The following is a 27,764-nucleotide window of genomic DNA, read 5'->3' on the forward strand; positions in this document are numbered from 1 at the left end:
GCAACTCTGTCACTAGTCCAACAAGAGAGACAAGGGTCATTGTTGGGTACAGAGGTACCTCACAACACTGCTTACACCCTTGCTCGTGCGGAAGTGGCAAATGTCGCTTCTTCGTTGGTCTAGCGAGGTGCAACGAAAGTCACTATGCCTTCATTGTTGGGTGGGTCTAATAGAGGGGTGCAATCAACGAGATTATGATGGTACGACCACGGGCTCAGCGAAGGGTAGTGGCCCATAGGTCCATTATAGTCATTTTAAAAAAGAGGTGTTTGTGATTTTTTTTTTAAATTATGGTACTATTTAGGAAATTCCAAAGCTTAAAAGGCTTTTTTAGGAATTCATTCTATTATTTGATATTTTATATTAAAATATGAAATGAATATGCCAAAAATTCACTAAGAATTGGTAAAAAAATCACTTAAATTTTACTTTAAATTAATATTTTTTACAACCTAAAAATGAAAAAAATGACTTTAAATAAAAGATACAATCTATAACTCATTTATATGTACACACAATTGATAGAGATTTACATATTTGCACTGAACTAGAATTTTTTAATATTCATTCTAAATCTGATCTAATAATTATAAATGTCTAGATTTGTATATCAATACCTTTTAGGGTATTTTTCCCATTAAATCAAAATTTGAAATAAATATTCCAAATATAATTTGAAATATGATTGGCTCAAACATACACTATAACTCATTTATGTATCATTTGGTAAAGAAAGAAATATAATTAATATAGATTAACCTAGTACTTGATTAAAATTATATTCAAGCACCATAAGGATATGATTTTGAGATGTTCATACGTTCGAAATCACTTTTCCAAATTTAGACTTTATTTTCAAATCAATTGATATTCATAAATAAAAATTAAAACAATATCCTTAAAATTAGTTTGATGTTGACCAATAGTCAATTACATCTGACCAAAAGCTCAGATATATCACCTACAATTCAATAATAATCCAATAAATAAAAATTAGAAGTTACTATTTTTTCAATTTACATGGTTTTTTCACCTTATCTTCTTATCGCTTAATTTTTATAAAGTAAGTGTGATATAAATATATTAAGTAAAGGATGATTCCGATGTACAACCTATAATTCGTATATGATACGATAAAGAAAATTTAATAATTGATAGGAATATAATTATTATTTTTTAAATATTCAAATCTTGTCTAAGAATAAGATACCTTCCAAATTATTCAATCAAATTTTATATTTTATATTTTTATCAAATCGGTACCTTATCTTCTCTTCTCTTATTCGTTTTATTCTACACATCCTCAAGCTAACCTCTTAAATGGGAAATCTTTTTTTGTTTTCTTTATCATTTGATCAACAAAATAAAAATATTTTATTATAAAATAAAAAAGAGCAATTTACCAAAAAAATAACTCTCTTATGGAGTTTTTGCCATATGTCGCCCAAATAATTTTTTTTTATTTTGATCAAAATATTCTTATTGAAATCATAAAAATGATCAAATTAATTGTTAGACCTGAATCAATTTTTTTTAGATTAATTAGATAATATCAATTCAACTAAATTCTAACTACCCAATTTGATTAAATTATTATATTGATTTCTCCTCCTCTTCCTTCTCCTCCGTTATCTCTCACTGTATCTCCATCTTCTCTCACTCTATATTTATAGCCTCCTCCTCTTTTGCCTCATCTCTCTAATATTTTTCATACAACTGAGGAGACTGAGAAGGAGAAGGGGAGAAGGAGATGAAATTTATTTATTTATTTACCTAAATCGATTTATTGGTCTAAATCGATTCCTTAGTCTAAATCACTTTCAATCGATTAAAAAAAATAAAAATAGGATAAATTTAATTGATAAAAAATCATAAAAAATAAAATAGTGGTGACGTCATCCAATTTAAAAAAAATAATGGAAACCCTATTTGATAAATCATTCAATAAAACAATACAAATTCTTAAGACGAAATCTCTCGCACCGCGCCGCCCCTCTCCAATTCCCAATCTCCTCACCAACGACTCTTCCACTGAGAGTTCCGTTCCACAAGTCACGATAAGATCGGTTTGAATGACATCACCGACTTTGATTCCCTTCCCTCGATTCGGCAATTGACTCGACGCACGCTCCACTCGATTCTTCCAACCATGTTTATGGCAATGGTGGGCCCCAACGAACCAAGTTTCTTTGTCCTATGGGTACCGTGGAGCCCGGTTTGGCCCATTCACCGAATCTGCGCCGAGGGACCCTTGTTGTCATCTTTCGTTCACGGAACACGATAAGAGAAAACTTGGGCAGATCTCAAAAGCAGAGGAAAAACCACATAATCTCCTTCACCGCAAGCCGCGATGTCTCCGATTCGTCCGATGTCTTCTCTTTCCATCGTCCTCCTCATCCTCCTAAGCTGCTTCGGCTTCTGTTTCTCCGCCGACGTTGAGAGTCTGACGGCGTACGAGGTGCTGGAATCGTACGGATTCCCGCCTGGGCTGCTCCCTAAGGGTGCCCTCGGCTACGATCTCGACAGCTCCACCGGCGCCTTCTCCGCCCACCTCAATGGCAGCTGCAGCTTCTCCCTGGAGGCCTCCTACCAGCTCCGCTACAGCCCCACAATCTCAGGTCACATCGCCTCCGGCCGCCTCTCCGGACTCCGCGGCGTCAGCGTCAAGGTCCTCCTCTTCTGGGTCAACATCATCGAGGTCCGCCGCCTCAGTGATTCCCTCCGCTTCTCCGTCGGCATCGCCTCCGCTGATTTCGCCATAAGAAACTTCTTCGTATCCCCCGGCTGCGGCTGCGGCTTGAACTGCCCCGATGACGACGACGATGACGTTGCCGATTTCCCGCTTCGACTTCGTCGGCTCCATCCGGATGCGGTAAAGAACTACTAGCGTATGTCTAATTTTAGGGTGTTGTTAGTTCCCTTCAAGGTACTTTTACTTTCGCTTAAGCCATATATCTCTATCGGATCAGGATCGGACTATCTGTTATTTTCTACTGAAATCGAAGATCTTTGGTAAATAAATTAATCAAGTGGATTGAAACATCATAAATCAATTTACCTCTTGGCTAATTATCATATGCAGATTGTGAATTTTGCTAAGTACCTTGTTGAGTCTCCTAGCGTTGGCGTAGTGTATCAATTTCAGCTTTAATTTAGATTAGACAACTGTGGATCGGTGTTCTACTTTGATGGGACTTCTTTTTTGAAAGCGAAAATTGGTTTGTTGATCACAGGATAAACCATTAAATTGGGCAACAAAAGTAAAAGAAATACCAAATCACATAATGGTGAAAATGAAAATTGCTTTGATGATCACAGGACCAACAAAAAAATTAAGGCAACTAAGACAATGGCATCATAACTGATAAGCGTTATAGAGCCTCATTATTATTGACACAGATACTAATGATATTTTTTTATGCCTAGGATCTAGCCTCCTCTGAGGTTGCATCTATAATCAAACTCGCGTGCTGATTGCTTTTTTAGCTTTTGTGACAAGTTATTGTTGTTTTCTTGTGTGATATTCCATAGCCTTGACTTCATTTGCCGATACTCCATTTTTCTTCAGCATCAGTGAAATTTCTGTCTTCTGACAATCTTTAATTTCTCCTTCTTTCTGCTGTCTCGATCATAAAGTAGTCTGATCATTGTACTTGTGATCCTTCAAGGTGGTTTCTTGGTCATTTGGTGGTAGTCACAATCCTGTGTGCTTTTGGTACTTTTAGATGTATTAGTGACTGATAATCAACTTTTGTAGATTGTAATGGACTTCACACGAAAAAAGGTTAAACAGTGATTCCTTGTTTTCATTTGATGAGAATATATATTGATCAAACAGGTGATGGGGCAGGCCATAGAATAAGTCGTCTCTTGAATTCAAAGTTTTGCTAAAAGATTACAGGAGGAATGAGCATCATATTGCTTGAACTTGATAATTTGTTTGCATTTGGAGTTAGTTATAAAGATTGGTATTCAATTTCCCATACAGAGTTGCCACTCCTAAAACGGGCTCTCTGTAGTTAAGACTGTCTTCAACCCTTCTTCTTATAACTTGCCAAGCTTAAAAAGAGTCCCTGTTTTTCCCCCATATTCAGATATAGTAGTTTCCATCTCCTAGTCTGTGCTTGAGATCCAAACTATGTTGGAAGTTATGACGTGAGCTGCCAAATTTACTCCCATGGTTATCCTGGTGAAAATGGCTCTAGATTTACATATCGTGAGGCAAATCTGGGAGTTCCCATCTCATCTTGTGTCTGTTATACAAGCTATCAAGGTTTAACGTATCGAAGTGTACCGCTCAATATGGGTGGTATGTATGGATCCGATAGATGATTGGTATGGACGGTATATCAGTATACCCTAGTGTATCGTGTGTCACTATACTCTGTACAACTCGGTACATACCGTGCCGACAGCTAGTCGATACACCAGTATGGACCGGTAATGCGAGCCATAGTTTATATGTATTAGTGAACTACAATGAAGATCCTTTGGTGGGCTATTGTAATGGTTATAATCTTATTTGGTAAACTTGTTTATATGTATTGGTGAACTGCATATAATGAAGCTCCTTTGGTGGGTTATTGTAATGGTCATCATCTTATTTAACGAGCTCACAAAGAACAGAGGAAGCTTTTCTCTGTAATTATAAAGGAAAGAGAAGTAGAGAACGAAATATATGATAATTAAAAAAAAACTATCAGAGTCACTGTGGCTAAATGATAATTCTATCATAGTTTTCTGGCCTTTTCATATAGGCCCCTAAGTACAAGAAGAAAATAAAAAAGGAAGAAAATACAATCATATTGAGGCTAATTAAATAAATTATATCTTTTTTGGAGAAGGTAATCTTTCAAATTTTGTTTTGTCAGGTAATCTTCCTCTTTGGTACTTGATTCTCTTCCTTTTCTGTAGCTAGAGTTTTGAATCAATGACTGATGTCAACTAGAAGTTTAGACTGTTAAGTCCATGAATTTAGGGTTTAGTTACCCTGAAGGCAAATATTATATGCTATAAAACATCTACAATAATGTTATGAAGTTCAAATGCTTGATAAAAATGTGCTTGAATTATCACATTCCAAATTTATAAAAAGAATAATAAATTAGTATTTTATTATTCATAATTTACATAATAAACTCTCTCTTTTATTTTTTTGAATTTAAATCTTTGTCTTTACAATAGTAAATATTCTATTAATTAGAAAAATAATCACATCTTCTTGATCACAAATCTATTCTATCTAAACTTCAAATCTATTACAAAGTAGTAGATTACTCTGAAAATAAATATAAGATAAAATATATCAACAACCACACATGCTGGTAGGAACCTCAAAAAAATTATAAAAATAATCAATAATCTTCAATATTCATGAAATATAAATAAATATCAATAATTCAATAAGAAATGATAATATATCAATTCATCATAAAATTTATGCACCAGAAAAACGATGATAATTTCTTACATAATAAACAAAATCATGCATCAGCCACATACAATACATACATAATAACTAGATAATAAAGACGTACATCAAAGGATGGACCAACAGCGGATGGAAGAATTGTCTAACTATCATGTCTGACGGTCCGCTAATCCTCAAAGGGAATCGTCATACTTGCCCTCGGCAAAGATATATAAACATTCATAACCATTCATTTACACTTATCCATTCACTCACACATGCATCAAGAAATCAATATGATTAAACATTATGAGATACCATACTTGATGTAAATATACTAGATTATGTTCATTGGTGGCTCCGCACTATGATGGGCCCGTAGCTCCTTTCATAGGTTGCACACTCAATGTGAACTACTAGTCTCGTCACATCTACTACATGATAATAATCATATCAATATCATAAACTTAAGAAAATAGAAAACCAATAATCATTTTCAAATGACATCTTCAGATAAAACTTTAAATTAATCAAATCATAAAGGCATGAAACAACAATCTCTCAATAGTTCTCAATCAACCAAAACCTTAATTGGAATAGCTTAATTGACTTAAACTAAACTCAATTCGATTATGATCTAACAGAACCAACATTAAATCCTTATAGAACCGGTCTGGAATCACCCTAAACTGGTTTAATCTAGATTTGATTGATCTTGATTAGATAAGTATGTTTGAATTAGTCAAGTTAGTCTGGAACCACCCTAAACTGATTTTAACCTATCAATCCTGTCTGATTTAGTCAATTAATGAGCTCAAACCAATAGAGAGAGAGAGAGGAAATCGAACTATGTCGTATAGTGCTAACCCTAAACGAACCTACCCATCTAAGTCTTGGATGGGTCACATACGTTGCATATGTCTATTCCAAGTAATAGGTTGAGTTGAGGTACAACGGGTTAGATAAAGGAGCAACAATATGTCTAATGTAAATCGCATAGCTGGTCAGACTTAACTTCATGGACTAGGCTAAGTATTACTCATAAGTTAAGCTGAGCCTTACCATTGAACTAACCCATGCTTGACTCGCGAGTTGGTCGTACTTAGACACATAAGTTGGGGTTATATCTGACCACATGGACTGGGTCGTATTTAGCCGCATGAGCTGAGACATATATAGCCACATAGACTGGATCATACTTGGCCACATGGGCTGGGTCATGCCTAGTCACATGAACTAAGTTGTACTTGACCACATGGGCTAGGTCGTATATAAATACAAGTCGATATGGTTTAATAGATCAACTTGGCTCAAGTCACACACAAATTAAACTCCTCTTAAAATAATTAAAGAACGACTCAAATCCATTAATTAAAACTTTAAATTCATGATCTTAAATTTAAAACTAATTACATTATAGAAATTCACACATACTTCTTAAAAACATAGATATATCTAAATATATTAAAACTATCATGCTAATCCAAAAATAAAAATTTTAATAATTAAATCAATATTAAAATTACTTAAGCTTCAGAGATCAATATAAATCAAATAACCATTCTAACATCACAAAATAATTATCATTATTTACTAATCATGAAATTTTAAAATTAAAACATCATATCATAAAATTATAACAATCTCAAAATCAAGATTTCAAGATATAAATCAAAGCTAGTTAAAAAGAAAGGATCCTACCTCTCTTTGCTATCATTTTCTCGATATCATTTTTTTGGGAAGTCCTCTCCTCAATCCTTCCATTGTTAGGCTCAGTGAAGAATGAGGGAGGAGTAGTCCCCTTTATATCAGAGAAGATGAGATTCTACCAGAAGATAAGTAATAATTTAATTCTTATTTTTAATTTATTTTTATTTTTTTCACACACAAATAGAGAAATATAATATTCATTTCTTATAGTTCGCACACGAAAATGAGAATGTAAACTATTTACTTTCTAAAAGTCAAATCACTCATTAGGAAATAAATCAATTAATAATTTAATTGATTAGTAGAATTTTTAACTTATCCACGTGATTAAGGAAACCAAATTTAATCATTTCTTTAACTATAGTACACAAACATAGAAGTTAATAATAAAGCAATACATCATTTATAGTAATTAATTTATGTTAAGGGAGAAATTATTAGTGATTACATGAATGGTATAAGACATATCTAATTTATCAATGACTTGATTTGAGATGCTAAATGACCAATGTAGATGGTTAATCATGATCAGTGTGATAATGTTTTCAGCTAATTTTCAGCCTTAGGATTTTAAGTGGTTAAAGTTGTTGAATTAAAATTGTTAGGTGTAATTAGGATTTCCTGGTCATTAGAAAGGCCCTAGGATTATTTCTCTTTATTTTTGGTGGACAGATTAGTAAAATTTCAAAGTTGAATGTTATCTTCTTTCCTGCATGTGTGCATTGTTGTCATTTTGAATTATCTCACTCCGAATGCTCTTTCTTCTTCTTCTTTCTTTTCTTTCTTTTATTTTCCTTCTAAACCTGAACCCCCAAACGTCAAACACCTCAGGATTTCTTTGATATCCCAAAAACTCGTAGAAATGCTGTAACAGTGGATAGTGTTTCTTTTCTAGACCCCAAATTGGTTGGTCAGATTGACTATGACTGTTGTCAGTGTTAAATGTAATCTTATGTAGCAACTTATAGTGACTTCTGCTTAGTTTCACCCTGAAATTTGGTCGTTCAGATTTACTATAACTGTTAAATGTAATGTTATGCAGCAATCTGTTTGTGACTTAGGACAATTACAAATTTCTGTTGTTTATGTTAAGAAACAAGAGGAGAAGAGGGCTTAATGACTTAATTGTGGGAATTTCTAATTAGTCACTATATTTGGTCACAATCGCCTCATACAAACTTGTTTTGCGGGAGCTTATGATGAATCTTTTCTCCACCCAACACCCATCCCTATTCTTTCGTTATCATTAGGTACGGTGTCTTGCATTAGCTCTAGTTTTTTGATAACATGAAGTTTTCTTTGGATAGGGAAAATCGTCATTAGTATCAATTGCTTTAAGTTAGTTTTTCAGAAGCAGTGATTTGTTGCTTTTGTTTAATTTCTGAAAAATGTGCACTTAAAAAAGGCTCGTTGGGTGCGATTGTCTAGTGAGGATGGCACCGCAGATGCAATTTCACTAGCAAATGTTCACGTCGCAGGTAGACTGGAGTCTCTGTTGTGGACTCCATGGAATTGAAATCTGAACTGATCATAAAGTTCAATTCTTTATTTGGATTTCCTCACAGAGGGCAGCTGTCCATGACTTTTATTTTAGTTCTTATTACTGTTTCGTTAGTAGCATTTTTTTAGTATGCCTATGATAAATCTTTCAATCTGTTCTTGCTAATTTGCTCACAGCATTTTCTTTTGCATGACATTGAACAAAAGGAGTTGACTTATCTTTTGGACTAAAGTTAATAGAGTTGTTATCAATAGGAAGCTTGTGAAAGGTTATCTGTGTCTTGAGGATTTAGTTGACCGTTCATGAGTTCCAAACTAATGAAAACATGAGTGGCAAAATCAATTGTTGTCTGAAGTAAAGTGACAGTCATCCAAACCTAAGAGCAAGATTTATCATCCAAACGCCTGTGAAGAGTTCCAAAGATTTATTGAATGCTTCTCATCTATAATAACAGATTAGTTATTTGTTACTGATTAAAGAAGCTTTTTATATTTTATGATTTTAATTAATTGGTTAAGATATATTTAGATTATAAATAGATTCTGATTATAATACCTCAAGAGATGATCGAGGGATTTTTTTCATTCACCTTAGGAGATTATTATTATCATCATAGATTTCTTCATATAGATCTCTCTTCTATTAATTACTGTGAACCTGAAAATATAAAAAGAAAAGGAAAGTTTAATTTCTTTCCTATACGTACATAATTTCTTTGATCTACAATACTTAATTTTAATTTTGGTATAAATTTTTGTATAATAATTTTATTTTTTAAAAATGATATCAGAGTCATATCATTGATATTTAAGTTATCATAGATCGTTAAAGAAACTAATTTGTGTATTAGATATTTTTTTATCTATTTATGCATTATATCTTCTTTGATTATATTAAATTATTATTTTTATTTAGATTGTATGATGGTTGTGCCATGTGATTCTGTATCGTTCATGTTTGTTTGCCTGCCTATGGGCGATGGAGATCTCACACTCACTCGTGAGGAATCTGCAAGAGGCGGAGTTATTGTGTTCGGGCATTGGAAAGGTGTTGCTTAGCATTGGTTGGCCACGTTGTCGTTGGCAGCACAATTGAAAGTAACAACCTGGTGTGGTTGCTAACCTACTAGGGGTTGTGATTATTGCCCGTATCATTAGCAATGCTGTTGTGTGGGAGTTGTTAGGTGCAGAGCAGCTTAGCGGAGGGTGTGGCGGTCCTATAGAGGGCAATGGTTGCAGGAGGTCGCAGGTCGTCGTACCACGTCGTGACAGGAAGGATTGCTATGGACGGTGTCACGACGATGGAAGCATCACTAGTGGCTGCTGGTTGTTGTGGCATGAGAGGAAAGTATTGCATTAGGAAGGTCACAGTGGACGGTGCATCGTCGCTTTGTCGCCCGCTATTGGGATAGTTAGTTTAGCCAGAGGCTGCATGGCTCGTGGTACTGAGTCCTTTAGCACGGTCTTTGTCCATTGGCGTACACTAGGAAGGTAGTCGCGACTATGTTGGGCAGACGACGGGCAGTATCGATGATGGTTGCGAAAAAAGAGTGCCTAGCGTGCAGGGATTGCTGGTTATAGAAAGGAATTGCGACTCGTGATTAGTTGTAGGCGACGATGAACGACAACTAATGGTGTCGTGGTAAAGATAGGTGGCTACGACAATGATGTCCCAACGAATGGTGGCGCGCGTGGATAACGGGGGAAACGACGCCGAATGGATGAGGGTCTATAGTGATTGATGGTTGTTATGTTGGTTGGGTATCGACTGGACAATGTTGTTGGGCGAGGGTCATGCAAGGTGGAGGTGAAGGTACCGCGATGAGGAATTGGCTGGTTGAGCAACACGAAATCTCAGCTTACGATTAGGTCAAAATCAAATTTGATCAATCTAAATCAAGTTTTTTATTAGAAGCTCCATTTTGGCCTAATTTCTACTTTTAGGTCAAAGTTCAAATTGAATTGGCTAATTTTGACTTGGTGAACTTTGGTTAGTTAATTAATTTGATTGATTCATTGGGTTGATTATTTGGCCAAATTTGGGTAATTTAATTATGAACGTCTTAATTTATTTTGACTCAATTTTGGGATGTCTCATTAAATAGGATTGATTAGCTCATTTGGTATTTTACATAAGTTTAAAATATATATAAATTATAAATTTATTTTATAGTTTTCTGGTATGATATATAAGTAAAATTTTTATTACTTGTGATTCTTAAATTTTAATTATTATTTTTGGACATCTGTGTAGTTATTTATATGTATATATTTGAAAATTATTAAATAATATGTATTTTCACAAAAACATAAATTTTATTTTATCGTGATTATTGTCATTATATAAGTTTTAGTTTTATTGTGTTGATTAAAGTTTACGTTCAATAATTATTATGATTATTTTTATTGAATAAATTTTATATAATTAGATTAAAAAACTTAGTGAATATTATTTATAATTTATATCCCTAAGACATACTTAGATATATTGAGATTATAATTATATTATGATTAAGATTATCGATCAATAAAAAAAATTTATTTATAATACTCCAGGAGATAAATTTGATGGACTCTACTTTTTAGAGGCTCTACTCTTGCTTAGTAGGATTGGGAGCATTATCATGGTAGATTAGTTTTCTCTATGATAGGTTGATATTTTATTAATTATCAAATTCTTGAAAATACGAAGAAATAAAAAAAAATGAAAATCTAACCTCTTTCCTATGCATATTGTTGGTGGCTCTGTATAGATTTTGTATGTAGATTCATGGTGCGGTGTAACCTCCGAGACATCATCCTATTGATTATGAGGAATATAACTTTTTTGATTTATGATACTTATTATATAAAAAAAAATTATATAATAAATTTTTTTTTTACAAGATTGACACGCTCATATCCTTAGGCAATAATACATGATTATGTTATTTTTTTAGTTTCGAATATGAAAGATGAACAAGTCCATCTCGCTCAAAATCACATTTTCTTATTTCTAAAAAATAATACAAATAGTCTTAGGATTTATGTTATTCATACGGCTTTTTCTTAACCTTCTCTTACTCCGATCATACCTTTTTTTTTGTCTTTAAATTGTTTTTGTCCCTCCCTCAATCTATCTTCCATATTTTTAGGTGTTCAGCCACTGCAAGCTTTTTTTTCTTAAATCAGATCTGATAATTCTGATGCTTTTTTTTTTCCCTATTTAACACATTGGTAGGGCCAAACACATTTTGTACCGGAGACGAAATTTAGGGCCTCTATACAGTTTAGCTGTCAAGTGCTCTCGAGCCCCGAGTTGTGGATCCCGAACGATCCTAAAGCTTAAGAGTCAGTCCATGTCTCCCACGATAACAAGCCTTCACCGTAAGAGTGAGGCGACGACCGACTGCAACTCGAAGGCGTTTCTTGATTGCCGTGGGTATTGCAGAACTTAAAAGCCATCCATGGTGTCCTATAAACAAATAATAACTCCATATATTTAGATTAAAAAAGATTCGAATCTCCTAAGATGAGTGAGAATAAAACTGATACGACGCCAAAAAACCAAAACAGACAAAACTGATTCGACGCAGTACTGAACTCCTCTGACAGCATCGCTCGTTCATGTTGTTGGATGAACCGAACCAGTAACAGCTCAAATTAGCCTCGGTCCGTAAGTGCGACGCGGTCCTCAGTCTCGCGACTTGTTGTGGCTCAGCATCATCTCGCGGAGCTCGGCCGGGTCGATCTCGCCCATCCTGTTCGCCGGCCGGTAGTACCCGGTAGCCGGATCCGGCACCCAGGAACACGTCGCCTCCTCCTCAGCCTCTGCCGGCGGCGCGCTCCTCACCATCTGTTCCGCCACCGCAAGCCGCTCCCTGCTCCCCGTCCCCGTCGTCGTCGTCGTCCCCGCCGCTGCCGTAGCGTAACCCCTCCTACACCAAAGGCCGGAAGCAAATCAGCACCGCGATCCACCGTTATACCAGAAGCGTAGGAGAAGAGGAGCACGGTACCTGGTGGTGAGGAGGGCGACGCCGTCGGAAAGAGCCGCAACCAGGTTGGAGTTAGAGAGAGCGCGAGCCATCGGATCGGAGATTAAGCGGCTGCGCTTCCGCCAACTCCGCGCTCACTTTCTCTCACCCGTGGTCTCTTTTGAGTCTTAGGGTTGGAAGCGAAGCGGTTATTTATAGTGCGACGATGCTCGAGTGAAACGGGAGCGGCGTCGGGGTCGAGCATGTGAAACGCTTGAATCGGGGCCGGTTCAGGCAACCAGTCCTTACACGACACGTATGCATGGGAAACAACAGCCGTCGGTTTACGCTTGCGTTTTTATGGCCGGAGACGATGGGACGAGAGCAACAAAACCTTTCGCGTAGCCGTCAACTCCAGTGGGGGCTACCGACTATATCCGATCGGAAGACGGGTATTCCGTTAGCGTCACATGTAAGGTCGAGCGGAAAGGTCTTTTCAAGGTATGGGATGCAAGGGCAGACCATGTTGAAAGAATGTCGCAGAAGTACTATTGCACTTTTGTTTCATGTAATTGAGATTTTTGTTAAATATGTCAGCTATAAAATAAGTTTGTAACATATATATATATATATATACATAAGTCGGGTGTAATCTCAATTAAGATATGACGGAATTAATAATTCTCCTAGATGTATATTTTTTATAAATAAGATTATAATTATTATCAAAATATGATAAAAATGATCAGTACATGTAATTATAAGGTCTCGAGACGGTGGAATCAACCAGACATTATTTTTAGGGCTGTCGTTGGAACCCTAAATCTAATGGGATCGGACTCGCGAGTCGAGTCGGGCTTACCCGACTCAGTGAGCTCCACTAAACGCGTTCGTTGACGTGGGACGGGAAGCCGAATCCCGAGCCCTGGGCTCACCTGCGTCCTAAATCTAAGCGTAAATCAACGAGACTCGCGAGTCGACTCGGGCTTACCCGACTCAATGAGCTTCATTAAACACGTTCCGTGACGTGAGATGCGAAGATGAAGCGGAGCCCTAGGCTGCCACCTTTTGTTACTGCTGCCGTCGCCGCCGCCGACTTCGCCGTCTCGTCTCTTTGTCGCCGCAGGCTGCCACCTCCTCTCTTCCGCTATCGCAGGCCACGCTACCTTGGTCCGACCGGTACACTCTTCTCCTCTCCACTTCCTTCCGGCTCCTGTTCTCTCTTATCCTTCCCTCGCCTGTTCTATCCCATTCTCTCCTCTCCTCACCCTCGTAAAAAGAAAAGAAGTACTTAACCTTTATTTCTTCTTCTTGTTTTTCTTTTCTAGAGTTTCTAAAGGTTTATCATTGAGGGACAAAGGAATTCAAGGAACACAAACGTACCGCAGCGCAAGCCCCCAGGAATTCCAAACCCTCGATTGGCCTTCGCACAGCACCACGGGCCGCTAAGCCTCGCGCGGCCATGATGGAGAAGAAAAATAAGGCAGCGAAGGCCAATAAGAAGCGGCGAAACGTCGCCCTCTCCAAATCCCTAGCCCCCAACAACAGAAAGATCATGAAGATAAACAATAAGAAGGAGCAGCGGAGGAGACACGGGCCTCGCATCCCCACAGCCCTTCACAAGGATCTCAAACGTCTGAATCCCGAACCTAGCCACGACGAATCAGATTGGGAAAGTCAGGAGATGATGGAGGAAAATGCATATGAGTACGAGGAGGCAGTCGCTGAAGAGGAGGCACGGAAAAACCGTCGCTTCGATTCTGTGGAGAACTACGAGTACGAGCTCCCGGAAGATTTCGAGGTCAGTTAGTTCTATTCTCCGTAATTCGTGTTGAAATTTGGTATTTGTTTCGTTAAATCTGGATTCGCACTCCTTTAAGGATGAGGACGTGCCTTCAGATGATGAAATGGATGATGAAATACCTTCGGAGGATGGCCAAGATGGTGACAAACATTTGAGGATGCTCGAAGGTATTACTGGCTTACCAAGCCAGGCCTTTGAAGGTAAAGTTCTAAAAATTAAAATTTTGATGATTCCTACATGATGATATGAATTTTCCTTTTTTTTAACTATAATTGAGATTTTATTGTAGGCAAGGAAAGAAAGAAGTTTGTTTTATCAGATTTTCAAGGGGATTCGGTTGATGGGCGGATCAATATTCATGATCTTTTGGATCCTCTCCATGGGAAGCCTGGGTATAGCAACCTTAGGAAGAGATTGCACCAACTAGAGAGGAAGCCACTGGCTGTTCAGGCTCCATTGCCAAAGGTGGAGAGGGAGAAGTTGGAGAGGAAGATCGCATATGAGCGTGCAAAAAAGGACGTAACCAAGTGGGAGCCACTGGTTAAGAGGAACAGAGAGGCACCTACCCTGTATTTCGATGAAGATGTGAACCTGGGCTATTCAACTGTAGGAGCAATTGCTTCTGAATTTACACCAAGAACGGAGTTTGAGAAAAAGATGTCTTTGTTAGTTCATAACCCGGAGGTTGTTGAAGCTCATAATAAAGATGGGGCAAGACTCCTGGAGCTCAACAAGGTATGCTCTTTCAAAGTTGTCCTTGATGTTCTTCTACATCTGTTAAGGTATGGGAGTGTTTAGGATGACTAATGTATTTTCATCATCATTTTAAGAGGCAACTGCAATGGAATTTAGAGTTTAATCTAGAGCTTAATTGGTGTCCGAAAGCCCTAATAACTGCATTGTATTAATTATGTAGATGTTTCCTTTGTAAACATGTATTTTGATAGTTTTATTGTCATTGCTCAGAGTGGCTTGACAGATTAGTCGGCCTGCAGCTCACATGTTTATGAGCATGTGAGCCTTGAAATATATTGTGAGAACAAAATGAAGTATTTCAGATCTCTTAAGTCTCTCTTCTCTCTTTCTTTCTATTGTCTCTCTTTTCTCTTTCTTCCACAAAAATCCTCTCTTTCATTTTGCTACCTTCCCTTGAAATTAAGTGGCAGTCTGGTAGATGACATCCTATGAAGATGAAATTTTTGTAAGCTAAATTCGTTTTATTGAATTCACAAATATTCCAGTATGTTTTGTATCAGTTTTAATTGTTATGTTATACCAGGGATCATTGGTTATAGCAATGGAGATGTGATTTATGATATTTCATGATTATACTTGTTGATATTTCTAATCATTAGCAAACTCATTGTTTCTTCTGCAGATTTCTGTTGAGGATGTGAGGGATCACCAGAATCGTCTTGCGAAAATGCGAAGTCTTCTTTTCCGTCATGAGGTGAAGTCAAAGCATATTAAGAAGATCAAATCCAAGACATATCACCGTATTCTTAAAAAAGAGAGATTGAAAGAAGTTTCTGCTGATGTGGAAATGGATCCTGAGACCATGAAAGATAATGCTAGGAAGCAGGAATTTAAACGGGCAGAGGTAACCAAGGCTTCTAATATTTAATTTGTTAATTTTTTTTATTTTTGGATGATTAATCATTGATGCTCTTTTCGTGAAGATCTCTACTTTCTATAGCATTTTTTATATCTATTTATGTATGTTGCAGGAAAGAATGACGCTGAAACACAAAAACCGTTCAAAATGGGCAAAGCGAATCTTAAAGCGTGGATTGACAGTTCAAGATGAAGGAACTCGAGCTGCCATAACAGAACAACTTAACCAACATGCACTTCTGACTAGAAAAATGAATTCATTGAAAGACACTAGCAGTAGTGATGAATTTAGTGATGACAATGATGATGCTGATGAAGAATTTTCACCTGGATCAGAAAGGGAAGACACTTTCAGGCTTCTAAATAAAGCAAAAGAAAATACACTCAAGGCCATTGAGGATGAAGATGAGCTACCTAAGTCAGGAGTCTTTGCATTGCCTTTCATGGTAAACACTTACTAACTTATATTTAAAGATTTCTTTGTTTGTTGATCAATTCTATTACTTGTGTCGGGTATATAGTAAATTAACATGTTTGATTTCTTTTGCCATTTATTACCTTGGAGCTTCTTTAATATTGTAAGTGATAGCAATTCTTTTCATTTTTTGGTAGGTTTGTAGATTAACAAACTTAAAAGCATTTTTTGTTTGTATATCGATTAAATGATTCTTAAGGATATTTTTGTACCCGGCTATAATTTTGCATATTTTAGTGTCTTCATTCTGCATATATATTGAAATAACTTTTCCATCTTAAACCTTCTTTTATTTACAGGAACGTGGCTTGAAGAAGCGACAGGAGGCAGCGGAGGAAGAAGCTCGAATTGCTCTTCATGAATATGATGCATCATTGAGACAACTTGAAAATGAGAATGATGTAGAAAGTCCAAAATCAACTAAAGTTAGTGGTAGGAAAGTCTTTGGGCCTCCTATAAACAAAACTCAAGAATCCAGCAGTAGGAAGGAATCATATAATGCAGACAAGAGTAGTGACAGTGAAGATGATTTTGAGGCTGTCGATTGTGTGGATGTTGGACATGAAGTTAAAAATCATTCACAGGAGCTCCATCTCGGAGCTGCTTTGCATGATGATCCAGAAAAGACACATGACTCAATATTCAAGGTAATGACTACTTTGATTTGCTGCAATTTCTTCAACTTTTATGTTTTTAACAGTTTCTCTTAATCTAATCTTCATATGGTTCTATGCAGAGTTTTGATGACATCATGAAACACCCTGGTACAAAGACAACATATGAAGTTGCAATCTTTGCTTCAGATTCCTGGAAAAAGGTTTTATATTGTGCAGAATCTATTTGTTTAAAGTTATATTTCTGTTTTCATGTTTTAATCATTCTGCCAATGTTTTGAGTAGATGAAAGGTGAAAATGTGGGAGATGACAGTACCACTAGAGATGAAGCAGTTCAAAATCCTCAGGAACCTAATGTATGTGCACTATTTATAATTTGATTAGCTATTTAAAGTTACTCAGTTGTTTTTTTTTTCTTTTAGTCCAACAGTATTGATCAAGATAATGATGATGATGATTCCGAGGAAGAGATGGTCGACGGATTTTTGCCTTCCAGCCTAAAGTACGATTACAAACTTCCATCACAAACTGACCTTATACATCGTGCCTTTGCTGGTGATGATGTGGAGGCAGAATTTGAGATGCATAAATTGGACATTCTTAATGAAGAGAACCCTGAACCAGAAAAACCAGTTTTACTTCCTGGATGGGGCCAATGGACAGACATCCAGCAGAAGAAAGGCATGCCTTCTTGGATGCTAAAAGAACATGAAAATGCCAAGAGGAAGAGGGATGATGCCCTTAAAAAGAGGAAAGATGCCAATCTCAAACATGTAATAATTTCGGAGAAAGTTGATAAGAAGGTAAAGTTGCTCTAGTCATTTAATGTTACTGTTTTGTGAGCTTTTGTTGGACACTTTTTGCTTTATAGTTTTTTGACATCTTATTAGATGAGATGTTTCTGCACAAGGCATGTACTGTGGTGTTACAAAACAAAGGATGTTAATTAGTACTTCAAATTCAAGATTCAGTCAGTCATTTAGGATAATTCAACTTTCAATTTATTTAAAGAATGAAGGGAATAATCATTAGTTAATTTATAGTTGCTGCTGCATTAGTATATGTGTAAGTTTTTAGGTTTTGAAGAGAGAAATTTAAACTTAGTGATGGTTTGACCCTAAACAAAAAAAAATGCTGAATAAGACTGGACCACTCGAGAAGGTTTGGTCCATTTGATGGTTTGCTGTTGGAGCAATAAATACCACTCAATATGGACTCGATCTGAACAGAATTTAGAACCATGGTCTAAATCATGTAACTTAAATTGCAACATAGCTTTAGTTATTAAGTGTAGAGGACAAAGTGGGAAAGCAACTCGAAGAAATTAACTTTAATAAGTTGAACCAAATTCTTTTTAGTGGATAAATTGAGTACTTCAGAGGAAAATGTTCACATGCTAACTAGAAGACAACATAATAAGTTGCTTACATGATATCCACTAGTAATTTGTTTTGAGCTTTTAAGTCATGCTTTTTGTATGTTGTGTAAAATGAGATTAAATGATTTTTTTGCTTATTTTTGAGTCAGTTTATTTTTCTCTCTTTTATAGATACAAGGCCTTCTGATATCTGCTTGCTTGCAGTATTGCAACACGTATCCATGCCGAACCTCATACATACCTGTGCATATTGACAATGTTGTTAGAAACAAGGTTTCAGATGCTGATGGATCGATATGTCATTTGGTGTTTATTGGTTTGACCAAGGATCAGCATTGGATCATTAGTGTTGGTTGGTGTTTAATTTTTTTTCTTGTTTTTTCCACTGGGTTGGTATAGGTTAGTATTGCTCAGTATACAACTACCGTACCTGTCCAAATAGTTGCAGAAACAGATACTGGACTGAGAACTAAAACCTTGTAGAGAGTACATCTTATGAAACCTGGTTCATGTCGTTTATAGCTAATTGTTGTCCTATGATTTTCATACTGATATTGTGAAGTTGCTTTAAGTAGGAAACCCATTGTACTTTAAATTTGTTTTGGGATGCCACTTGTTATCTTCTGATGATATTGTTACTTCTGTGAAGGCTGAGAAACTACTTACAAAGACTTTGCCTTTCCCTTACACATCTAAGGAAGTTTACGAGCAGAGCATCCGGATGCCAATTGGACCCGAGTACAATCCAGCAATTACTGCTGGAGCACTTAATCGACCTGTGGTGAGTTTTTTTAATGCTTCAAAATTTCTTTTTCATAATTGGAGCAAATAGCTTAGTGATCCTATCAGTTGTCAATGATTCGGAGTCTTTTTTTTGGTGGCATAATTGGAACAAATAGCTTAGTGATCCTATCGGATGTGGAAATATAGGATGATGGAAGAAAACAGGAAAAGAAAAGAGAGAGAGGGAGGGATGTTGCTTATCTCTGCATTAATTAAAGTTTTTTGAGTAGACAATTTAATGCTACTAGCATCTCCAATAATTAGGGGTTGGAGTGGGTTAAATCTTACCCTAAGAACTGTTTTTTACAAATATGAATTGCATATGGGTAGAAACTGTATGGGTACAAGGTTGAGCTGTATCTGGATCCAGGCATTCATACAATGAAGATATTACTTAATAATTAAATGTTCCAACTGATCCGTTGTGTAAGGTGAAATAATTAATTTTGTAGGGTTGCAAAACTGCTTTTATCAAATGATCTTTTGAGATAGCGATAATTGCTTTTATTGTCTTTAATATTGAGTACTAATGTAAGTTAACGTTTGGATATATCAATAGTTTGTTTCAAATTTTTTGTAACAATCATTATTGTTAGTTCTGTGAAAGATTATAGCAGTGACCATCTGTGATTTGAGCTGATATGGCATCTAAATCAGTATTGGCATTAACAAATATGGTTTTGGCTAATAACTAGTACGTATGGTTATTAACAATGAATTCTTATGATGTCTCTATATTTGCATCCATGATCAGAAGTTGATAAAGAAAAGGGTTTTCCAGCCAATGTTGTTTTTTTTTCTGTAAATATATGACATTTAATTACAATTGAAGCGTAATGGACATCTGGTTTCATGCCTAGCTGGCATGTGTTATTCTTATTTAATTATTTAACGGTTGATTGTAAAATCTTTTAGTTAGTAATAGGCCAACTAAAAGCCAAAATGATTATGATGCTAGACTTGAATTCAGTTTGGTGATCTTTATAGTCACCCTCGGGGATAGTTAAGAGTCGGGTTTCTCGAGTTTTCTCTTTTACTTCTGCTACTCAGCCAGTCGAATTGATCTTTTGTTGGTCTCCTTGTTTGTAGACCACTGCATGCTTTTCTACTTTTTTGATTTAATATGTATGAATTTGCGATTGATGTACCATTGTGACCGGAGCATGCTCAATGTTTGTGTTGTGTTGGTTTTGAACTCCTTCCAATCTGATAGTAATTGCTTGCCACACAGGTTGTCAAGAAGGCTGGGGTTATCATAAAACCAATTCAGTATGAGGAGGTGGATCCCCATGAGAAACCGGAGCAACCCAAGCGCATCGTACAGAAGCCAAACACTAGACCAAAGGCGAAGAAAGCAAAATCTGCAGGAGGCAGACCTACGAAAAAGACATCGACGGGCAAAAGTAGTTGAACTTTCATCTTTGCTCCAGACATTACACATTGAAAACCATGCAAGGATAACGAGTAAGCTGCTCATATTTGCCAACCGAGGATGTCTCTATGTTCCACCGGTTGGCTGATGGTTTTGACGTAAAAGACTACACATTGGTGAAAACTGCTCTAATGTATTCTTTTTTGCTTCATTTCTAAGATACTTTTTGGCTCGAGGATATCCTAAAACAGTCGTAGCAAATTCTTCCTGTGTGTATGGATGATGACTGGAAAGGATCATGACATACCTCTGTATACTTTTACCAGTAGGTGGCTTCCCAACCCCATTTGTCAGCATCCTAACTGGTTGAAGTGTAACATACGAGTTATTGTTGCCATCCCAAACAAATCATCGGCATTACTGGCACGGAAGGGTTTGTCTTTCTTCATTCTTCAATTATATCGACAGGGACCAAAAGGCTAGTGATGGTCTATCAAGATTGACATTCTACCTCGAGTCGTACCCTTTCGTCCTCATCAAGACAGAGAACCATTGAATCCTGCAACATGAGCGTACTTGGATTTGTCTTGGGTTCTTCATGGTGGGAAAGAGCCAGCTTGGCTTCCTCAATATACAAAAGAAAATTCATAAGAGAACAGAACCATATTCTGCCACTGCAACGCAGTTACTGCAGCTAAGCCTGTAGCACCAGTAATTAACATACGCTACAATGACAGGAACACTCGACAAGAATACTCGTAAAACATCTCTCACGACTATGTTCTCTGACTTCTACCATCTCGTCTCTCTGTATATATATAAATATATATACGTGAAAGGGAGTCTTAGGAGGATCCGGTGGCAGTGGCGCTGGTGGGGTTGGCGTCGGAGTGGTCGCCAAAGATGCGGTTGCGGAAGTCGGAGACCATGAGAGGGAGTCCCTGGCGGAGCGAGATCTTGGGCTCCCAGTTGAGCAGCTCCTTGGCGCGGGTGATGTCGGGCTTGCGCTTGTGCGGGTCGTCCTCCGTGTTGGGTCGGAACTCGATGCTTGCGTTGGGATCGATGGTCTCCTGCACCACCTTGGCCAGCTCCAGCATGGTGAACTCCCCTGGGTTTCCCAGGTTGAACGGGCCCACGTGCTCCCCTTCCATCAGTCGTATCAGCCCTTCCACCTGCATCCCGTTGGAATGGAGCGTTCAGCGTCAAACTATGCATCAGCTGATCCTGCCAAAAATGCTCTAGGAAGAAGACCCTCCCTACCAAATCAGAGACGTATTGGAAGCTCCTGGTTTGCTTCCCATCCCCATAAACAGTCATGGGTTCCTTCCTCAATGCCTGGGCCGATCGAAACGTACCATCTCAGTTTTAGTGAACCACGACAGAGAGTCTCCTACTAAGAAAAATTGCAGCAGCAAACCTGCGCCACGAAGTTGCTGACAACACGGCCGTCGTCGATGCACATGCGAGGCCCGTAGGTGTTGAAGATCCGAGCAATCCTCACCTGCAGTCAACCAAATGAATCAGTCAGAGAGAAAGCGCAGCCGTAGACTGCAGCAAAATGCATCAATCGAAACGTCGGATGCACGTCAAAGCCACGTCTCTCCGTATACGTAAGTAAATATATACATATAGTGGGGGATCGATGACCTCTACTTGGGCACCACGGTGGTAGTCCATGGTCAACGTCTCGGCTGTTCGCTTGCCTTCGTCGTAGCAGCTCCTAACGCCTGTCACCGCCACATGCAGAGATCAGAAGGAATCATCATCATAAAGCCATCCCGCCTCCAAAGAGAGAGAGAGAGAGAGAGAGAGAGAGAACCGATGGGGTTAACGTTGCCCCAGTAGGTCTCGACTTGAGGGTGCTGCAAGGGGTCGCCGTAGACCTCGCTGGTGCTGGTGAGGAGGAATCTGGCACCTACACGCTTGGCCAGGCCGAGCATGTTGAGAGTTCCCACCACGTTGGTCTTGTGCGCAGGTGGGTTAAGGAGGCATCCAAGAAGGAATCTAACGAAAGATCCTCGAAACAGAGCAGAATCCAATCTGTTTGATACAAAAAGATCTGAAGGAACGGAATTTGCACAAACAGCAGTCGTACTCTGCAAGAAAACTTGGATGAACCGAGGGGAAATAGCAACGACGAGAGGAAGGATATGATGGTCTTGACGGGGTTGAACTTGTAGTGGACGGGGGAGGCGGGGCAGGCGAGGTGGTAGATCTGGTCGACCTCCAGGAGCAGCGGCTCGACGACGTCGTGGCGGATGAGCTCGAAGTTGGGGTTGCCGAAGTGGTGCATCACGTTCTGCTTCCGCCCCGTGAAGAAGTTGTCCACCACGATCACGCTGTCCCCCCGGGCCATCAGCCGGTCCACCAGGTGGCTCCCCACGAACCCCGCCCCGCCCGTCACCACGATGCGCAGGCCCTTCCGCTTCAGCCCCAACGGCACCTTCCCCCCCACGAACCCCCTCGTCACCTCGAACTCAGCCCTGTGGCTGTGGCCGTGGTGGTGCACAGCCGTCGACCACGGGTCCGCCATCATCGGGCGGGCGCCGCCGGTCGCGGCGGGGGAGGTGCGGGCGGAGGCCAGGACGAGGACCGCGAGGGCCATGCCGACGAGCAGGAAGAGGAGGCGCTGCTCGCGGAGGAGGTAGCGGAGCGCGCGCGACAGCGAGAGCATCCGCTTCTCGGGCTTCGCAGAGTACCCCGCGCCGCTCGTCGGGGGCTGCGCGTCGTGGCCGCGGTAGATGAGCTCCGAGCTCATGTCGCGGATCACAGCCGGTCTGTGGTCGAAGTGGCGCCTGCGACGAAGGGAAGGGGAGAGGAATTAAGTAGGGCCCAAGAGGAGGGAGGAGGGAGGGGGGAACTCGTGATTCCCCTGTTCATGGCACCGCCTCGCGGGACCGGACAAGGATGTCATTTTGCTTGTGTTTTCTCCATATAAATCTACAATTATTTATTTTTATGAGGTTGATCTGCTTGGTATTAAAAAAAAAAGAAATTTTAATTATGAAGAATAATTCGGCGCAGTGGTAAGACCTCAAACAATTGTTTTCTGTAAATTTATATCCATTACTAAAAATGTGGAAGACCTTTTTCACATATTTTATGTTATATATATACATTCGAAGTAAAAAAAATTAGTATATATATATTTATTTATTTATTTATGTAATAGTGAAAGGGAAGGTGGTGATGGGTTGGCCACATGTTCTTTGTTGTTGGCGACTTTGCTTGATGTTGCTCAAGATGAGTTGGTATGTAGTGACACTTATTAATAGAAGACACATTTAAAACATTTGACAATTATTAAAGCATCAAATTCCACTTTATCTTCGATCTCATAGGATCCTAAAATGGTTTTATTGTGGGTCTCAAAACTATATATTTATTATTTTATATTTTAATATGTACCTACTTCATATTTTGATGACTTGATGTTAATTGGCTAATATATTCAATAAGTGATCACCAACGCTTTAAATAAATATATATATATATATATATAATTTATTTAACTTCAAATGTGCATATATATATATATATATAAATAAAATATTTAATTTTTTTTCATATTTTTAGTAATCAATATATGTTTTGGACTGACACATTTCACTGTAACATTCATAATGTAATGCATGATTTCACGACTTAATGATGATTAAAACTATTGTGTAATTATTCTTAGAACTAATCTCTATTCCTATTCGATGATCACTTCGACACACTATAAAAAGCGTATAAAATATACCCTTGATCATAGGTAAAAAAAAATATTATTATTTATATATTCTCTTAATTTCTTAGTAATTTAAGCATACATGTCTCTTATATAGTTTTTGTATAATATATTACTTATGGAGGCATGAAGGTTATATCGAGTTATTCACATGCATGTTGGGCAACCACAATCAAATTCAAACGTATATTATACATAGATTTGCAAGCCTGTCGATATATTTTGTTGATCTCAAGGAATGTATGTAAGGTGGCTTGGGTTCCCAACTAGTCAAGTTAATGTCCTAATCTCTTACCTCTCGATCGAATTAGTATCATTAGTCTTCGTCATTTTGATATATCTTGTAACATCTTAACTTGTGAGTATGTAAATTTTTGTAGAGTTTAAGATTGTTCTTATTTTAATTTGGAGGCTTCCATAGTCTTCCGTTTTATAGTTTCTGTTGACTAATATAATTTCCTATTTTTTAAAAAAAAAATCAATAATTTCAAAATTTTGGATGGGTGAAAATCTTATCATTATATCATCTCTAAGAGATATGTTTTTATATTTTATACATTAAAAAAATTAATTTATTGGTGATGTGATCAGTATTTAAAACCTTGTCCGATATATCAGTTAAGTGATTGAGGTTTTGATCTTAATAATAAGGTCTAATAGATTAAATCCCGTACTAATTATTTATCAAGCAAAAAAAAAGAGATATACAATTTAGAATTTAATCTAAGACTGAGGTAGTAAAAGAAGTTATCATATGTACGTCTTAGTTTATTAAATGTGTGATGGCAAAACATGTTGAGCCAATAAGTGACCTAATGATTAATAAAGTCGAATAAGCTCGTAGTACTCTTAAATAGCGTCGTACAAAGGCAGTTTAATATCTATAACAAATGGTTAACCATTGTCTCTTATGTCGTACAACTTCTGCTTAGAGAGAGAGAGAGAGAGAGAGAGAATAAGTTGTAGCGGAAACAATTGATGCAAGAGTTTAATGAGGTCATCTTTTGTACGAGAATTAGGTTTACGTAAGCTTCATGCGATCCAGCTATTGAGAGGGACAACTTCACGTTGGTCTCCTATAATTATTGTGATATTATCAAATAAGAAGAATGATATGCTTGGCGTTGTGGCATCGATGCCAAATATCAGGACAAACTATGATCACATTTTCCAACAGTTTTCGGATATTTACTTCGTACCAGAGAGGTAATTAATTGCGTGTCATTGCTATTTTGCATTATAAGTAGGGAAAATTCTTCAGAAAAATAAAATATTTAATTCATTCAGTCTGAAATTTTTAACTAATTAATTATATAAAAGTTTTATGATCTGAATGAATATAACATAATTAGTCTCGTATCGAAAATATGTAAAATAAAATTTGATTTGATGAATGTATAATTATTAATTTTAATTTTAATATTTTAGTCAATGCTTTGGATTCAAAGAAATTAATAGTTACCCTATTAAATCTGGATCGTGACATCTTACCTATCGACGTTAATTATTATTTTTATTTTTTTTTATAAGTTATGTTATAAAAATATAGGCTTAAGTCTTCTTCTTTTTTTTCTTAATTGAAGATAATTTAGCTATTAACGAACATCATTTATCTTTATTTTACACTTAGTCTCCTAAAGCTTTTTGTTTTAGCTATCGATGATAATTTATCGATAATTACCTATCGATGATAATTTAGCTATTAATGAACATCATTTATCTTCATTTCTAAGTTTATGAAGCTTTTTGTTTTTTTTTGCTATTTATTTACTTCATATTCATATTCGTGGGCGAAGAAGAATTCATTCCATGTTAAGATAAGTGTCACACACATTAAAATCCCTCATCCGTCGAATTGACGACCGATCTATGTGGTTCTCTTGTGTCTTCTTCTCGCCAACTCTCCAACAGTAGTCACGAGACGAAGCTTTCGGAGACGAACACTCGGATTCTTATGGTGAAACGGACATGTCAACGATTCAGCGAAAGTATGCAACAACGACTGCTTAGCTTCATCTCCAACACACGTTGCTCCTAACAAAGATTGCCTGTTGCGCAGGGCAACCAACGACGACCGCTGGTCTACCATGTAGTAAGTAGTATTAGGTTGGGAGGGTGGCCTACACATTTGTTCTGCTTTTTCTTTTTTTTTCCTTCTAATTTTATTCCTTCTTAATTAAATTCTCGTAATCATAACTATCAAAACCGAATCGAACCGAAGAAAAATTATATTTTAAAAAAAAATTAAATGATTTACTAAGTGATGTGTACCGATCCATCGTAGCTTTAGTTACTTTTTTTTTTTTGTTTTTGTTGGATCATCTAATTCAATTTGGTTTTATGTTTAATATTATGCTTTGATAATTTAAAATATTAGTTAGTTTAGTCGATAGAAATCACTTGGTTTTTTCTTGTAGTGTGTTAAAGTATATGTCAACTGTCGTTTCTTTTGCACAACGAGCTTCTTGTGCTGCCCACAACCAACCAAAGACACATTAAGCCTTTTTCATGACTTTGCTTGTTTGTTTGGCTCCATTTAATCTACTAAATTTATGACGATGTAGGTTTAGATATAAACCCTCGACAATTTGTCTGACAGCATGATGAGATTTAAAGTGAAAAAAGAGGATAAAACACTTGCAAGCATGAAATTTAAAGTAAATCAGATTTAAAATAAAAAATAAAAACTGATAATTTAATTATAAAACTAAAAAAAGAGAGTTAGGAAAGAAATTGAAATAATGTTATATTTTTTTATCTTAAAGAGTATTATTTCTCATTTCGGTGTAAGACGTAATGCACTAATTGATGGATTTGTCTAGCAGTGATGTATCATATCTGTTTAATAAAGATTGAGTGTTTAAAACTTTATCGAATAATTTGTATACTTAATGTGTCAAATCTACTTACCATGTGTTTTTAAAGATTTTAGCAGGTAAAGTCTTTAACTATTATTTTCGTAAATATATTTATATTTTTTTCTGCCTGGCTATGATCGAATATTTTTATTTTTGTACTATGTTAAAACCAAGATTATGTCTAAATCAAATCGATCGAGTTAATATATATCAGATGGGATATCAGACTTAACCTTATTAGGTGGCTTGTGTCGAGAACATGGGACAACCTGTGTCTTACTCAAAGAACAAGCTTCCTGGAGTGTTCTTGAGCTGCATGGTATGCTGAGAAGTCGGTTCTCCTAGCAGCCGTGTGCTTAGCAGATTTCCTCGAATGAGACGAGGGGCGTAGGTGAAGGTGTTGTTCCATGGCTGCCCTGTAGTTGTTTATCATCATCGAGATTAGCCATGTAAAATGTTGGATAGTTTCTGGTATGTGCATCATCTGAAGGCAAAGTTGATATGTGCATGCTACAATATCATTGACACATGAAATGACATGATAGAGAACATTAGGAAG

The 27,764-nt window shown here is 37.2% G+C and overlaps 4 protein-coding genes across 6 annotated transcripts; 2 read left to right on the forward strand and 2 right to left on the reverse strand.

Annotated features, from left to right (window-relative positions):
• Positions 1 to 2,299: 2,299 nt before the first annotated feature.
• LOC103998070 (uncharacterized) lies at positions 2,300 to 3,053 on the forward strand. The gene has a single exon (XM_009419450.3). The coding sequence runs from the start codon at positions 2,351 to 2,353 to the stop codon at positions 2,885 to 2,887; it is 537 nt and encodes a 178-aa protein (XP_009417725.2). The 5' UTR covers positions 2,300 to 2,350; the 3' UTR covers positions 2,888 to 3,053.
• Positions 3,054 to 12,072: 9,019 nt separating this feature from the next.
• On the reverse strand, positions 12,073 to 12,967 carry LOC135648753 (late embryogenesis abundant protein Lea5-like). The gene is made up of 2 exons (XM_065166681.1): positions 12,616 to 12,967; positions 12,073 to 12,537 (listed from the first exon to the last, which is right to left on the reverse strand). The coding sequence occupies exons 1-2, from the start codon at positions 12,684 to 12,686 to the stop codon at positions 12,294 to 12,296; spliced, it is 315 nt and encodes a 104-aa protein (XP_065022753.1). The 5' UTR covers positions 12,687 to 12,967; the 3' UTR covers positions 12,073 to 12,293.
• Positions 12,968 to 13,401: 434 nt separating this feature from the next.
• On the forward strand, positions 13,402 to 20,970 carry LOC135649492 (uncharacterized protein C57A7.06-like). Of its 3 annotated transcripts, none has more exons than XM_065167891.1 (12): positions 13,402 to 13,752; positions 13,902 to 14,374; positions 14,454 to 14,577; positions 14,667 to 15,112; positions 15,756 to 15,977; positions 16,105 to 16,437; positions 16,766 to 17,113; positions 17,203 to 17,283; positions 17,366 to 17,437; positions 17,504 to 17,884; positions 19,109 to 19,240; positions 20,474 to 20,970. In XM_065167891.1, the coding sequence occupies exons 2-12, from the start codon at positions 14,036 to 14,038 to the stop codon at positions 20,651 to 20,653; spliced, it is 2,658 nt and encodes an 885-aa protein (XP_065023963.1). In that variant the 5' UTR covers positions 13,402 to 13,752; positions 13,902 to 14,035; the 3' UTR covers positions 20,654 to 20,970. The 3 variants fall into 3 exon arrangements, with proteins under 3 accessions (XP_065023963.1, XP_065023964.1, XP_065023965.1); XM_065167892.1 differs by having other exon boundaries at positions 13,402 to 13,743; XM_065167893.1 differs by lacking the exon at positions 13,402 to 13,752 and having other exon boundaries at positions 14,236 to 14,374; positions 14,473 to 14,577.
• Positions 20,971 to 21,240: 270 nt separating this feature from the next.
• LOC135649493 (UDP-glucuronic acid decarboxylase 2-like) lies at positions 21,241 to 23,461 on the reverse strand. Its single transcript, XM_065167894.1, has 6 exons — positions 22,766 to 23,461; positions 22,434 to 22,580; positions 22,262 to 22,341; positions 22,032 to 22,115; positions 21,875 to 21,949; positions 21,241 to 21,786 (listed from the first exon to the last, which is right to left on the reverse strand). Exons 1-6 carry the CDS (start codon positions 23,370 to 23,372, stop codon positions 21,460 to 21,462), a joined length of 1,320 nt encoding a protein of 439 aa, XP_065023966.1. The 5' UTR covers positions 23,373 to 23,461; the 3' UTR covers positions 21,241 to 21,459.
• Between the last annotated feature and the right edge of the window lie 4,303 nt (positions 23,462 to 27,764).

This window comes from Musa acuminata, chromosome BXJ3-9, assembly GCF_036884655.1.
Source record: "Musa acuminata AAA Group cultivar baxijiao chromosome BXJ3-9, Cavendish_Baxijiao_AAA, whole genome shotgun sequence".
NCBI lineage: Eukaryota > Viridiplantae > Streptophyta > Magnoliopsida > Zingiberales > Musaceae > Musa > Musa acuminata.